General features: G+C 31.6%; 4 protein-coding genes across 4 annotated transcripts; 3 read left to right on the top strand and 1 right to left on the bottom strand.

Annotated features, from left to right (window-relative positions):
- The first annotated feature begins 324 nt into the window (after window positions 1-324).
- On the top strand, window positions 325-2,901 carry LOC130976807 (uncharacterized). The gene is made up of 8 exons (XM_057901732.1): window positions 325-680; window positions 771-818; window positions 1,175-1,237; window positions 1,342-1,446; window positions 1,579-1,728; window positions 1,845-1,948; window positions 2,317-2,428; window positions 2,637-2,901. The coding sequence occupies exons 1-8, from the start codon at window positions 426-428 to the stop codon at window positions 2,742-2,744; spliced, it is 945 nt and encodes a 314-aa protein (XP_057757715.1). The 5' UTR covers window positions 325-425; the 3' UTR covers window positions 2,745-2,901.
- Window positions 2,902-6,036: 3,135 nt separating this feature from the next.
- Window positions 6,037-7,443, bottom strand: LOC130975973 (transcriptional activator hap3-like). The gene is made up of 2 exons (XM_057900682.1): window positions 7,383-7,443; window positions 6,037-6,374 (listed from the first exon to the last, which is right to left on the bottom strand). Exons 1-2 carry the CDS (start codon window positions 7,441-7,443, stop codon window positions 6,037-6,039), a joined length of 399 nt encoding a protein of 132 aa, XP_057756665.1.
- Window positions 7,444-8,764: 1,321 nt separating this feature from the next.
- Window positions 8,765-11,444, top strand: LOC130972906 (uncharacterized). Its single transcript, XM_057897244.1, has 8 exons — window positions 8,765-9,248; window positions 9,740-9,784; window positions 9,874-10,003; window positions 10,175-10,238; window positions 10,346-10,394; window positions 10,477-10,574; window positions 10,864-11,002; window positions 11,094-11,444. The coding sequence occupies exons 1-8, from the start codon at window positions 8,868-8,870 to the stop codon at window positions 11,238-11,240; spliced, it is 1,053 nt and encodes a 350-aa protein (XP_057753227.1). The 5' UTR covers window positions 8,765-8,867; the 3' UTR covers window positions 11,241-11,444.
- Window positions 11,445-12,622: 1,178 nt separating this feature from the next.
- Window positions 12,623-14,287, top strand: LOC130973336 (40S ribosomal protein S7-like). The gene is made up of 6 exons (XM_057897819.1): window positions 12,623-12,763; window positions 13,045-13,131; window positions 13,230-13,303; window positions 13,444-13,567; window positions 13,678-13,860; window positions 13,964-14,287. Exons 2-6 carry the CDS (start codon window positions 13,057-13,059, stop codon window positions 14,081-14,083), a joined length of 576 nt encoding a protein of 191 aa, XP_057753802.1. The 5' UTR covers window positions 12,623-12,763; window positions 13,045-13,056; the 3' UTR covers window positions 14,084-14,287.
- Window positions 14,288-14,977: the final 690 nt, after the last annotated feature.

The raw sequence follows: 14,977 nt of genomic DNA, 5'->3' as shown, positions 1-14,977 counted from the left end.
GTATTAACTCCCATTACGGAATATGAAATGTTGTTACAATAAACAACACTAGTGAGAAGCACGAGAATTACTATTTTTATTGGTGCTTTATATGACAAAAGAATATATTTTGAAAATTTAAATAAAGAACACTGAATTATCTTAAATAAGTCCCACCAAAAGTCTAAAATCCGGGTTATGAACTGCTAATAGTAGTTCTGGAAAACCCAAGTAATCTTCTTGGTGTATTTACGCAGAGGATACCAGTAGTTTCAAACAAATAAATTAAGTATATATATATTAAGAAGGACATAAAAAACTTAAACACGTAAATATTATCGTTGTTGGTGGAAGCTACACGCTAATAGCATTTCTGCATTTGGTAAATATATTCATCGTTAACATGATTACTGTATGCTTCAGGTTTGTTGCTTCAGTCTCTGTTTATGGCTCCTCAATTGCTAACACCGCCAACTTGCTCTCGACTCGCCCGATTCACGCGGTGCCTTCTCACTCACCACCGCCACCACCGCCGGTTCTCGACAAATGCAACAACAGAAAGAACAAAAGGTGCTTCCTTTTCAGGAAATGAAATAAAGCTGCCAGCGGAACTGCGAGGCAAGAATGTGGTGCAGCTCAAGTGCGAGTCCTCCTCTGGTTTTTGCAATGTCTTTCTTGTTGGCACTGTTTATAATTCTCAGGTACATGCATTTATTCATTCAATCGATGTCCACAATTTTCATCCTTGTTATTCTCTTTTACCCCTTTCAATTTTGTTCCATTGGTTGCAGAGATCACGCGAACAAGTAAAAAGAATAATCGGCCACTTGAAACCACAGGTTACGTTATGAACCTCAGTTCTTGAAATCATTATTCATTGTTTTTGGGATTTAATTTTCATGTACTTACTGTGTAAAGGATTTTTAGGATTTAAGGTTTAGATAAATATTCAATGGCGTATTAGAGTTAAACCCTAAAGTAATTCATGAGATTGGCTGCGAGCATTGAATAGTACATGATCCCAATTGCCCTAATTATGTCCCTATTGGTGTGATGAGTCATCTTAGGACGTAATCAGTGCAATTGGGATCTCTGGACTATGGTCAATTTCAAGGACCACTTTGAAGGTTAACTCGGGTATTAGCAAAAGTCACTAATTTTGAAATTATTATTTTGTATTGGTTTTTTCCTGCAGGCTGTGTTTTTAGGATTATGCCAAAGTCGCTCAGCAGTGCTTTATCCTCCAATTGATACAAGGGTTTAGATTTTTCTGTCTATTAGCTTTAGAACTTTCAAGTTTCAATCATAGTTTGATATTATCCTTAACAGCTTCATCATATTTGCATTCAAATTTTTTGACAGCCTGGGAAACAACCTGAGGTTGGTCCTGTTAGCGAATTTCGAGTGGCATTTGAAGAAGCAAGAAAATATGGTGGCAAAGTGTATCTTGGCGATCGCCTTGAAAAGGTTAGATGAAATTTTATATTCAAGTATGTTTATTGCTGCTGCGTGAAATCTTGTTGTGCATTCAACGAGACGTGAATGAATACAGTGGTTAAGGTTAATTAATTTCTATGCAACGGTTGTGAGTTGTGACAGATTACCAACGCCAGATTTATCAGAAAGATTGGATTTTTGGATGTGATAAAACTGTTTTCTCTTCCCTTCAAAGACCTTCCCCACTTAACTAGTTTTCTTCTTCGTTTGGCAATAGATGGCAAAGGCAACATTCGGGGTTTTCCCAAAGTGGTAAGCTAAGCTTCAGAATCCTTACATAATTTTGGAATGAATTGGTTATTATATTATATATTACATCTAAAGGAATTCCTTCTTGTTTGATCCTAATCTGGGATTGCTTTCTTCAGGATGAGTTAATTGAACAATTGGAAGGAGAAGGTATTAATCAGGAAATACGTGAGTTTAAGGTGCTTATGGTTTTGCAGGAGACCATTCTACATGAACGAGCTCAGTAAGATGTCTCTAACTTACCTTACTCTCTGAGAAAAGAAATCTAAGCTTTTCCTTAACAGTTTTTCTTATCCAAAATATTCTAAATAGTAGTGGATTGCTTCTGAAGTTATGTATAATAAATGGTCTTTAGGTCTGTTGAAATACATTCTTTTATTTAGAAAAATGTGGGCAAGGATGATTCTAGACCATTTGGTCAAGGAGTCTATGGTTGTTATGAATCCCCTCGCCCAAAATCATAAACAATTCAGCAGAACCACATGAAAGATTTTACGTCTAACTGCGTCCAATTTATCTTTGTTATGCATTTACTATGTTGTGTCTACAATATCAACAATTGTCGATTCATTTTCCCTTTAAAAAATTCAGATACATGTCTCACTCACTACTACAAGTGGCGAAGAGGAATAACTGTGTTGTTGCTGTTGTTGGAAAGGGGCATTTACCAGGAATAATGAAGCATTGGCAGCAAGATATATCGGTTAGGAACATTTCTCACATTTCAATTATCTGCAGCATTCCATGCATGAGATTATGCAGCTTGTTAACTTCAAACCATTTATATTAATCCATTCGTTCCATGGTTTTTGTCACTTTAAAAATTTGGTACATTCATAACTCATTATATCTGCATTCTAAAGTATGAAAGGAGGTTTTATTAATGCAATTTGGTTTTACTTTTTTGTTAGGTGGCGCCTCTCCTCCAAGTTCCATCTCCCAAAAATACTATAATGAACTTTTGTATCTCTGTTAGTGTTGCCATGGTTGGGGTATTCATGATTGGGAGATATCTTTGAATCAAAATGACTTGCCAAGTGGAGATTTTTCTGATCCTGATTGTGTTTAGGCTTTCTAACTTGAAATGAACTTGTAAATTGTAATAGACAAACATGGGATGATTATCCTAATATGTGAAGAAAAACTAGAGTTCATATTTCAAAATCTAGTGCTCTGCCTCATGGAAACATTTTTTGAGATTTAATTTAATCGTACAAAATGAAAATATACAGTTTTCCATGGCTTTTCTCCATTCTCAAACTGTTGCTATCGTTCTGTGCATATTTGTGTAACATTGAAAATAAAATCTGATTTAATGTCTTAATTACACAGACTAACATAAGATTTAACAAAAAATAAGATTATTATTTCACTATTTTGAATGAATTAAATAATCTATCTATTTTACCTATCTATCTATTTTATCTATATAAAAGTAAATACTCATATTTTCTTACAACTAGAGAATAATATCTCTTCTATCTTATTCTGTTGTCACATAAACTCTTTTGCCAAATTTTAATTTTTATAGAATTTTAAAATTTTTTATTATCCCTCCTGATCTAATGACCTTTATTAACATTATCTTTTTAATTAATAATGAATTTAATATTATTATCAGATTATTTTTTAAGAAAAAAAGGGTCATAGTATTTATTTGTCATTAATTCTATTTATTAAAATATTACTCTATTCTTATATATATTTTACATTATAGATCAAATAATCATATATATATATATACAGTAAAATTACATCAAAATAATTATTATTAGTGGGATGGACAAAACTGGTCCCTGTTGAGTGTTGATCAACCCAAACATAATTGCATAAGAACATAACCTTCTAAAAGGAAAGGGTTTTTTACATTTGTAAAATAAAAATAATAATTAACATTTATGTCAGCTCCTCCTGAATAAATCAAAGAGATCTTGTTAAATGTTGGTGGCTGGTGGGGATGTGGTTCTAGAATCTAAAGTTATTTGCACTTAATCTTCTAAAAACAGCAGCAAATAACTGGGAAACAGAAACACACAATAAGCTCCTAAATCAAACACATTAAATATTTAAAAAGATACACAATCAAAATTCAAATGTCAAAGTACTCAATACAGATTCTAACATAATAATTTCAAAAGCTAAGTAAACTTAGTCTTCTTAGATTTCACTTGAGGTTTCTCAGGTGTATCATCATCATCTTCTGAAGAAGCTTCTAATGGCTCATCAGGGACATCTTGAGGGATGTTATGCTTTGTTATGAACTCCTTCAATATGCTCATACTTTCCTCTTTCAGTGAAACTAGTTGCTCTGATAAACAACCTTTATTCGCCTGAACGGAGTACGATTCTGAGCCAAGGCGCAGCGTGGCCTTCACCTGCGGCGACCTAGGATCTGATTCTGTTGCCATACCTGTATTTTGAGTCACTGAAGAAATGCTTAACCACACCAGAGAGAAGGGATATAGATCCATTAAGAATCAAGAGAATTCATCTAAACTCATGAAACTTAGTAAACATACAAATAAATCTCAAGTAATAAACCAACAAGTTAACTCAAGATTGTTAAACCTACAACCTGATCTTAGCAGAAGCATAAGAACATTCAAGAGTAAAATTAGGGCAATCATAGAGCTCAGGAACACTGTTCAAACCTTCAGTCCTGTTAGTGACAGCTGGTTGAAGCAGAATGACTTGGTCTTAGGTGGAATGAAGATATTTGCCATTGGTAGTTACATAAAAGCATTTCATTTTAGGTATAAGTATATATTCTCTTCTTATAAAACTCAGAAACCAAGTTCAAGTTCTGGACCAGCAGAACAAGAGATAACCAATATACAAAGTTCAAAATCAACCAATCAAGCATTCAACTCAAGCATCAAAATCAAATCAAACCCCAAACTACAAACAAATTCAGGAATTCAAAGACGAAATCACAACCCATATCCTCAAGCAAGACAATTAAGGATTTAGCAACAACAAAAAAGGTCCAAATATCAAAATCATCAGAGATAAATTTTGGGCATTTCATCAAAATAATACATCCAGCGAAAAAAAAAGCCACTTTTACTTAAGCTGTTGATGTTGGGCAAAACTAATGAAAGAGGTGAAAAGTTCAAAACTTGAATGATGGGGTAGAAAGCCAATACAGTAAAGAGCATACCTTGGGGGGAAAATGGTGGCTGCTGAGAGAGTTATGAACTTGTGAGTTGTGATTCGTACTTCGTAGTATAGTCGTATAGACTCCAAGTTTTGTGGTGCTAATTGCTAAACAAGTCAAACTCAAACCTTTTATCAATTTTTTTATTAGTCTTGGATTTTTATTTTTGGTCATGGTCTTGGAATTTTTTTTTCGGGTCTTGATCTTTGAGTTTGGGCCAAGGCACCTAGTCTTAACTCTTAAACGAAAAATTGGGCTCTTTTGAGACCAAGCCTTTTTGAGAGAAAATAAATTAAGAGTGAATATCTCATCCGACCCTGACAATTATCTCGAAAAGACAACGAGATCCTTAAAAAAAAACACCCAACCCGGCCTTTAATCTTTTTTTTGGCATAGGAGCTAATCAGTCCCATAAGAGTAAATCTCAGGAGTCGAATTAGATTTTTTTTTAAGGGTCTCGTTGTCTTTTGACGTCACTGGAAGATTTTATCCATGAAATATATAAATTAATTTGATAATCATAAAAACTATATTAATTTGAATTCTTATAATTAATGAAATATTCTCTCTTTATATAATTTTTGTAAATGTCTCAATTATATTGGTTATCCTTTTTATTAGGCATATATATTAGTTTTCTATAATTTTTTTATTTTTTTATACTAATAACCTATCCTTCAAAACGAACTATTAAGCAAGAATTTATAATTTAAGTAAGGGGAGTGCTAGGGGATCAATGAAAATTTTAAATAATATGAATAACTATCAATCAAATGAAAATACACTACATCCTAATTTAATGCTATTAATTAAATTTATTCTTTTAACTCTCTTAATTCACATTGTTTACACATTGTTCAAAAATTTTGTTAATTACCTATACTTTTCCTTTAAGTAAAAAGACACTTACTAGTGATTAAAAAGTAATAACACGCTTTTATTTATATGTTTTCATGCATGAAAAATACATACAATCAAATTTTGGCACTAATAATCAGAAATACATGTAACCATAAAAAAATAGCTAAATAAACATATATAGTATCCATCTATCTCATCACTAATTTAATACTCTTGTGCTGCAAATTTAAACCTAAGTTATTTATATTAATTACTGTAACTGTAGTATATTATGAACTTGCATTATTGCATTCTTAATTCATATAAGTAGCCACATTTTGGAGGGAGTAACGATCGTAGTAAATTGCAAGAAGCTCAGCATATTTATTTAAGGCCAAATCATCGTTCATTGCTAATAACAAGTCATTAACACTAAGAGTTTTTCTCCCCTCAGATCTGCACTTCTTGTTGGCCTCAACAGTCACACGTGTCACAAACTCACACACACAATCTTGCATTGCTTCTAATGCATCCTCAGAGATTTGTGCATGTGATGGTAGAACCTGTCGCATGATATCTACCACCTTGTTAGGTGGTAATAACCATTGATCTTCTTCACCACGTGCATTATTATTATTGTTCTTGTTTGAACCTATATATATACAACAATATATTTAATAAGTTTGTATTTGCTAATTCAAAAATGTTATTCTTACACTAAAATCAGCAGCAATATATTTGTGTATAAATATATGTATGGTTTTTAATTTATTTTCAATAATAATATATATTTGTTCTATTAGATTATTAAATTTGATCTCACAACAATTTTTTATTTAACTTTTGATACTTAATCGTCAAATTAAAAATTTTATAATAGATATTCGTTAGAATTGTAAATTCTCATATTTAAATGAAATTACTGTTCTTTCTTAAAAATTAACTCAAAAGGTAGAATATTATTTATCTTTTTTTAAAATTAACTTTAAATTTTACATAGCAACTGTATTTGATTGAAAAAATTTTTTAATTATGAATATCAATAAGAGTCGGCTTCTAATAATTGTGTTGGAAAGTAAATTTTAAAATAATTGTTTAGTAATATATATAGAAAAAATTTTTTGATGGTAGTGTTAAGAGAAAAATTACTTAATTTTTTAAAAATATAAAACCTAAAATAATATAATTTTAAATTATATATTATTATTTAAATTACTATTTTAGTGTTTTAATTTGTATATTAGATATTTTGAAGGCTAATCCTATCTTATAATAACAAAATATAATCATAATAATAATCATGCTATATATACATAAAAAATAATTATCCGTATAAAATATATATTGAAATATAAAATACACATTGAAAATAAGTTAAATAATACATGTATTTATACATAAATATATAGTAGTTAATAGATAATTTAATATTTAATTTTTATGTACACATATTATTTTTATTATAAAAATTATTATCATGTTATATAAATTTTGTCCCCACTACCAAAATTTTTTTGGATCTGTCACTACATATACTTTATACACTTTATACTGATAGTTAATTTTGATAGCTGATTTTAGTATACACACATAACATAGTCGGTATATCTTTTAAAAATAAAAGAAAAGAAGTGTATTTATGTTTTCTTAGTGGCCTTACCAGAAGAGCTTGCTTCTCGTTGCTGGAAATTTTGATCGAGGAAACGACCTTGACGTTTCATTGTATCTAACTGGATATAATTCAATGAATCAATGCAAATTTAAGTGACTTATATTCATTAGCCTTACACACTGTTCTTAATATATATACTGCATGCATGGGAAAGTAATAATAATTCTAGTAGCATGAGGGAAATATATTTAATTTATATTAATTTATTTGCAATTTATTCTTATTATATGTGGCAACATGATTTGGAATAAATGTAACTAAATCCTGTTAAATATATATACAATATATATATTACAAGGCATGTCAACGGAAAATGTTTAAGAGAGAATTCAGTCTAACAGATTTTGTATAAAGTGCGTGCTTAATGACTTTAAAAATGTCCAGCATGCTCATAATAATATGCCTAGTTTTTCTATTTTAAATTTATTCTTGGGGTAGTGGGTGTCATCATAGGTATATATGCATTTAAAAAATGCTATATAAGAAAAAAAAAACATAGCAATTATGCATTTATGTAATTACATATGTGTAGTAGTTTAATTTATCTAACATGACTAATATACATTAAGGCAATGTTATGCGCTACATGACCAACAAATTTTAAGCTAATTCTAAGCACAAAATATTATATTCTAAATTTTAAATTTTAATATTGTAAAGTTTAAGTGTAGTAAGTATATTTTATAAGTAACATATTTCAAACAGAATACTAGAATAAAAACGTAAATATTATAAGGTTAAATAATTAAATTGGTTTTTTACGTTTGAGAGTAATCCTATTTTAGTTAAAGTGTTTTATTTGAATCCAAAAAAATTTCATTTAACTTTAATGTACTGTAAAGTTAAAGTTAAATAATTAACAGAATATTCTACATAACAGTAATACAAAAACAAAGCCAGCAGAACAAGTACAAGTTTCAAAAGTATAAAATCAACCGTAAATGTATTAATGTATTCACACTTAATTTTGTACATCTCGAACTTATACTTATTTTTCAGATTATCGATTTTATTTTTGTACTGCTGTCATATAGGACATTCCGTTAATTATTTAACTTTGACCTCACGGTAGGACTACATTAAAATTAAATGAAAATTTTTTAAATTCAAATAAGATACTTTAAATCAAAACAAAATTACACCCAAAAATAAGGACCTAATTTAGTACTTTATCCATGTTATAAATAATTAAATATGTAAGAAACATTTTCTAAGAAAACTAATTAATAATTTTTTCTATTGATAAATGATAATACAAATCAATGTTTAATTACATGTGTTTTTTTTTTAAATATTGTTTTTTTTACCTTAAAACAAGTCAAGATAAAGCAAGGTTTCAGCTTTCATTATCCAAAAAATAAGAAAAAAGGTTTAAGCTTTCAGTGTGTCCGAGTCTCTGTTTGATACCCTTATCTTGTTTGGTGCGAAAAGACCAAAGCTTTTTGAAGAACCAAAGTCCAAAAACAGAGAAGCATGGCAACAACATCAATGGTGGGTGTTTCTGTTTCTGGGTTCCACAATCACCATTTTGCTTCTTCCAACTCAAACTCCACCACAATTTCTTCTTGGAAGCCTGTGGTGGCTGTTCTCAGCAACAAGAACAAGATGAGGGTCCCTTTTGAGCTGAAGCAGGGGCAGTCTCGTATCTTCCACAAGCTTCCCTCTGGGCTAAGCATGGAGGTGATTGTGCAGAAGAAGAAGAAGAAGAAGAATGTTGAAGGAGAAGAAGAGAAAAAGTCACCTTTGGTTTTTGTTCATGGAAGCTACCATGCTGCTTGGTGCTGGGCTGAACATTGGTTACCTTTCTTTTCAGCTTCTGGCTTCGATTGCTATGCTCTTAGCCTCTTAGCACAGGTCCATTCTCTCTCTCTCTCTCTCTCTCTCTCTCTCTCTCTGATAGTGTTATACTTATATGATCATTGGTTTTGTAGAGACTAGGGTTTTACACAAAATGTGTGTTAGTAACAAGATATTTATCACAATGTGTGTCAAAATATACTCTCTTGGGTCACCTAAGCTAAATTTATTTGGTTTAGTTTATCTGTCATTACATTTCTAGAATGAATTAATTACCAAGGTCCCAAATATATTCTGTAGGAGTAATGTTACAATGAAACAAGTGGTTTGGAAAACATCTTACAATCAACCATCAAATTTTGTTCATTTGCTTGATGTGTATAAGACTATAAGTTGAAGGTAAGTGGCAAAGAAATGTAATGAAGTTATGAGTGTTTGATGTTAGTTTTAGTGTTAACAAATAAGGAAGTCCAATCTCTTATGTGATTCTGAAGTCTAGACTAGTAATCTTGGTAATAACCATTCCAGCTTGTATGCTACATCTGCAGGGTGAAAGTGATGCACCCCATGGTTCGGTTGCTGGTACGCTCGAGGTATATGAATCTTCCCTGCAAAACTCTATTCATCAATGAACTTTCATCCACAGTCTTTAATTTCCTGCATGCACTTGATTCTGCAGTAGACGCATGCAAGAGATATTGCAGATTTCGTCAATCATAAAGTTCAGTCACCACCTATCTTGGTTGGACATTCATTTGGAGGACTTATCATTCAATATTATATCTCCTCTTTGGGAAGCAACAACCATGAAGGTACTTTCCAATTTCTTTCTGATTCTGCTACATGTTTTTGTAGTCAATTAAGGTATTAGTATGTTATTAGTTTTTCCCCCATCATATGAATATCATATATATCTCATCTTAGTCTCAGATACTTACTTTCCTTGAAGCTTTTAATCTGATTGAGTATGATTCTGTTAATAGAAAATACATATCCAAAGCTTAGAGGAGCTATCCTTGTCTGCTCTGTGCCTCCTTCTGGTAACAGGTTAGTAACTAAGATCTCTAGTGCGTTATCATTACTTTTGAATAAGGAGATGTTAACAACTTCAATTGTGATTTCACTCGTTGAGAATTCTTTTTTATTTTTGTTAGTGGTCTTGTCTGGCGATATCTCTTTACCAAGCCAATTGCTGCCTTCAAGGTATTTTGAACAGACCTTCTCAAGAATGTGATTCTTCTGTATTTACCTTCTTATATGTATATATCCATTGTCCTGGCCGCAGGTGACACGCAGCTTGGCAGCGAAAGCTTTTCAAACCTCTCTTCCTCTGTGTAGAGAGACATTTTTCTCAGCCACAATGGAGGATCATATTGTTAAAAGGTTTGTTTGTCAGCATGTCAATTGAAATTTGATATCGGAAGAATATGGTTAAGAACATAAGATATCACGGAGCCTTGGAATTACAGAATCCATGATTTTTTAAAGAAGTAAAGCATACTGGTTTACCATAGCTGTGGTATTATTTGGTTGAATTCAAATAGACAAGTCTAGAAACTAAACTCATAAACCCCCTTAACAAGAGTATGCATTTTTCTGTGAAATATCAAATGGTCTATTCATATTGAGTATCACTATCATGCCTTTAGCTTGGTTTGTGTTTGGATTTCAGATATCAAGAGCTAATGAAAGAAAGTTCGAGATTGCCATTGTTTGATTTAAGAAAGCTGAATGCATCACTTCCGGTTCCTTCGGCGCCAAACTGCCCTGTCGATGTCCTTGTTTTGGGTGCGAAAGATGACTTCATTGTGGTATGTTGTTCTATGCCGAACACTCGAAAAGAGTTTCTGGCCCCCTCAGATGATGTCAAATTCAAATTCACTGAACTATTGTTGTTTATAGGACGCCGAAGGACTCAATGAGACGGCGAAGTTTTACAGTGTGCCGCCGGTTTGTGTTGATGCCGTTGCGCATGACATGATGTTGGACGTATCATGGGAAAAAGGAGCAAAAGTTATTCTGTCATGGATTAATGGTTTGGACAAGTGAGACTTTGAGACACAGGACATTTTTTTTGTTCTTCTCTTTTTTAGCTTTAAGTAGTTGTAAATGAACAAGGTTGAAGGTGCTCCAAATCTTCAACTTTAAGGCAATATGGAAGGTTTCAACCAGGATTTTCATTGAGCTGTAATCATTCAAAATGATATATATTTGCAATTTTCTGGCATAGAAAATGCAACTTTTTCTTGATCATGCCATTTGATTATATGGTCATAAGTCATAACACTCATTGCTGGTTTTAATTATGAATTATTTAATTATTAGAATTATTTCATCGTTATGAAAATTAATTCAAAACTTAATGGAGTATATTTAGTAGTAGCCTTTATAGTATACTAATACTCCATATATAAAACTCAATCTGTTCCCTTTTTTTCCAACTATTTATTTGTTAGCAATTTGGCGTTGATAGGATTACTTGGGTCAACCTTATCTAAATTTTTTAGTAAATTTTATTATTGTTGTTATTGTTTACCTAATAATCTTTTGTTAAATAAAATAATACAATTTTATTTTAAGTAAAATCACATATATCATTTTACTAGAAGTAATCCGATTCAAGCATTAGAAATTTCATAGAAATCATAAATATGGTTACCTTATAGTGAGAATTCAATTCAAGATTATTAAACCAACCATCAACATAAAAATAAATTATAATACTAAGTTTAATTTTGATAAACTGATGATATAAAATATTTTATACAATCGTGTAATTACAGTTAATATAAAAAGTAATTATTTTTAGCGTTATATAAATGAATTAGTAGATGCACATATAAAATTACGTTACAGTGCATCAAAATTAATGTATATTATATAGATTATGTAAAATAACATACCGAGTTAACATGTTTTGGGAGAAAAATGTAGTGCTTTTAAATGGGTCAGTCTGGTCCTTTTAGATCCAGTCCATTTAAGTCTATGAATTAAATGGGTTGATTCGTTTAAATTCGTTTTATTTGAAATCCATAATTTTTCAACTTGAATCGTTTATGTTCAGTTCGATGGATTAAATGGGCTGATTCGTTTATTTTTTTATTTTATTTTTTAAAAATATTTTGACAAAAATTATCACTTTTATGTCAAAAAACTTAAATAAACTGTATTTTTTAGTTGATGGGTTAAATTTTCGAGTCAAATCTGAAGAAATATAGACTAAAAGTGCTATTTTTTAAAAATATATATATATAAAAAAATAAACGGGTCGCCTGTTTATCCTGCGGACTAACCCGTTTAATCGTCATTTTTTTGGATTAATCGGACTCGGTCTATTTAGCCTGAAATTTAAACAAGTTTTATTTTAGAGACAAAATCCGTCCATTTAAATGGATAAACGGGCTAGCCCGATAAATTTGGCCCGTTTAAACGGCCTAGAAAACTGGAATGTGCATAAGAAAATTAGGGCAACGTCAGCATGGAGTATATGTATAATAGCATCCCTGGGCGTAGCTGCGTCTTCTTCTTTCTGAAGCTCAAGGACTGCAACTGCACATCTCGGCAACGATTCGGTACGCTTTTCTTTTATCCAATCAATTCCCAAAGCTTCTATCTTTTTCGCCGTTCCAATTTAGTCACCTGATTGAATCTCTCTTACGCTGCTTAGAATTACTTGTAAAAATTATTACTTTAAATTGTTGTGTTATGTTTGATGTAAAACATTCATTCTGAGTGTTTTTCCCCCTTAGGTTCTAACTTCGAACTAATTCTAGCTTATTAGTTTTTGAGTGGATAATAGTTCATAGGGCAACATTGTGATGGTTTTTTTTTTTTTTTTTTTGAATCATGACAGAGATTGACCAAAATGTTCACCTCAAGGAAGAAAATCCACAAGGATAATGATGCTGAACCCACTGAGTTTGAGGAGACAGCTGCACAGGTTTATGTTGCCTCCTTTTAAGGATTTTACTGATTTAATGAACTAAACACTATGCTATTCACTGAAAAATCCTGAATTTTTTGTTTGTTTGTTTGTAGTACTTGTTTGATTTGGAGAACACTAATCAGGACCTGAAAAGTGATTTGAAAGATCTCTACATAAACCAGGCAATGTAAGTAAATTGCCAATTATTAAGGCTGCATTTAGAGACCATCTGAATACAGAAATGTATACAAATTTCCTAGTACAAATTTTCTGATAGAGACAATGTTATTGCTCTATATGATAAAGTTAATGCTATTTCTTGTGCAGTCCGATGGACGTGGCTGGGAATCGCAAGGCTGTGGTCATCTATGTTCCTTTCAGATTGAGGAAGTCGTTTCGCAAGATTCATCTTCGTCTTGTCAGGGAGCTTGAGAAGAAGTTTAGTGGGAAGGTTGTAGTTTACTACATTTGACCTTAATGTGAAACCAATATACATGCCTATGATTTTCCTTTCTGTTTCGTTCTGTGTTTTGATGGATGAAAGATTGTACCAACTGACAGGATGTTGTGTTGGTCGCCACAAGAAGGATCGTGCGTCCTCCAAAGAAAGGGTCTGCTGTTCAGCGGCCGCGTACCCGCACTTTGACTGCTGTGCATGATGCTATTCTTGAAGACGTAGTTTATCCTGCCGAGATTGTTGGCAAACGAGTCAGATACAGACTCGATGGATCGAAAATAATCAAAGTAACTTCTTGTGAAGATATTGCTCATTCAAATTTGCCAAGTCTTTATCTTTTATTTTATAAGCTGACACTAGTTTGGTTTTTACCATTGTTGCCAATTTAAGGTTTTCTTGGATCCGAAGGAACGCAACAACACTGAATACAAGCTGGAGACTTTCTCTGGAGTTTACAGGAAGCTTACCGGAAAAGATGTATCTTTTGAGTTTCCAATCACAGAAGCCTAGAATGTCTTGATGGAATTTTAGTATTTTTGTTCCAACTACTAAGAGTTTATTTGGTGTTGTTTAATATTCTAGATTGACATGAAAATTACTACATACTGTAGAGGGTATCCATGGTGTGCAATTGTGCATGATGCGGCATATTTGCATTCTTGATACTTCCTTGCATGCTATCTTTATCGATTTATTTATTTACCCTTGGAAGTCTATTAGAAGTGAAATACTCATCCTTATATGAAGTGCTTAAATAATCAAGAGTAAAGTGATAATTAGGTCTTTACGAATTTTGTCTTCGGACTAATTAATCTCTAAAGGAAAAAAAGTACCAATTTGGTCATGTTATATCCCTCTATCAATTCATGTAAAACAGTGGTGCTTATGACAGTGTCTATTTATGAAATATGGTTATGTAGATAATAATTTTTGAAGTAAAAATTCATTTGTTTTACTATGATTTGTTATAAATAGAAAACTATATTGTTTCTATACTCATGTAAAACAATGGGACATACACCACTGTGGATAACAAAATACATGGGCAATTCCGTTACTGTGTACTATCTTGGAGGTTTTATTTAATTGATACTTTTTTTTCCTTCAAAAACTAATTAGTCCTAAGTCAAAATACTCGAATATCTAATTGTCACTTTACTCAATAATCAAATATTGAATTTTTTTATTTTCATGTTAATAACTAATTAACTACTAACATTGACTAGACTTCGTGAAAGAAAACGAATACAAAAATAGAAAAAATTGCTGAAACATAAACATCATGTGCCTTCAATCATTAGAAAATATTGGAGGTGTGAATTGAAGATCATAGTTGTCTACAAGAAGAGTCAGTGGTGTGAACAAGAATTCTTCCTCATTAAATGATTTGTAGATGTACTAGAC

Source organism: Arachis stenosperma, chromosome 4 (genome assembly GCF_014773155.1).
Source record: "Arachis stenosperma cultivar V10309 chromosome 4, arast.V10309.gnm1.PFL2, whole genome shotgun sequence".
In the NCBI taxonomy this organism is placed as follows: Eukaryota; Viridiplantae; Streptophyta; class Magnoliopsida; order Fabales; family Fabaceae; genus Arachis; species Arachis stenosperma.
The sequence above is the reverse complement of the archived record's forward strand: the minus strand, read 5'-3'. Positions and strand labels throughout refer to the sequence as shown.

Bases quoted from the DNA above. Each gene is read 5' to 3' on its own strand.
- LOC130976807 (XM_057901732.1), top strand. From the start codon at position 426: ATGGCTCCTCAATTGCTAACACCGCCAACTTGCTCTCGACTCGCCCGA. The intron at 1,238-1,341 runs GTTTAGATTTTT...ATTTTTTGACAG, and splicing joins ATCCTCCAATTGATACAAGG to CCTGGGAAACAACCTGAGGT. The intron at 1,447-1,578 runs GTTAGATGAAAT...GAGTTGTGACAG, and splicing joins TTGGCGATCGCCTTGAAAAG to ATTACCAACGCCAGATTTAT.
- LOC130975973 (XM_057900682.1), bottom strand. From the start codon at position 7,443: ATGAAACGTCAAGGTCGTTTCCTCGATCAAAATTTCCAGCAACGAGAA. The intron at 6,375-7,382 runs GTAAGGCCACTA...GTATATATATAG, and splicing joins ACGAGAAGCAAGCTCTTCTG to GTTCAAACAAGAACAATAAT.
- LOC130972906 (XM_057897244.1), top strand. From the start codon at position 8,868: ATGGCAACAACATCAATGGTGGGTGTTTCTGTTTCTGGGTTCCACAAT. The intron at 10,004-10,174 runs GTACTTTCCAAT...TTCTGTTAATAG, and splicing joins GGGAAGCAACAACCATGAAG to AAAATACATATCCAAAGCTT. The intron at 10,575-10,863 runs GTTTGTTTGTCA...TTTGGATTTCAG, and splicing joins GAGGATCATATTGTTAAAAG to ATATCAAGAGCTAATGAAAG.
- LOC130973336 (XM_057897819.1), top strand. From the start codon at position 13,057: ATGTTCACCTCAAGGAAGAAAATCCACAAGGATAATGATGCTGAACCC. The intron at 13,132-13,229 runs GTTTATGTTGCC...GTTTGTTTGTAG, and splicing joins TTGAGGAGACAGCTGCACAG to TACTTGTTTGATTTGGAGAA. The intron at 13,568-13,677 runs GTTGTAGTTTAC...ACCAACTGACAG, and splicing joins AGAAGAAGTTTAGTGGGAAG to GATGTTGTGTTGGTCGCCAC.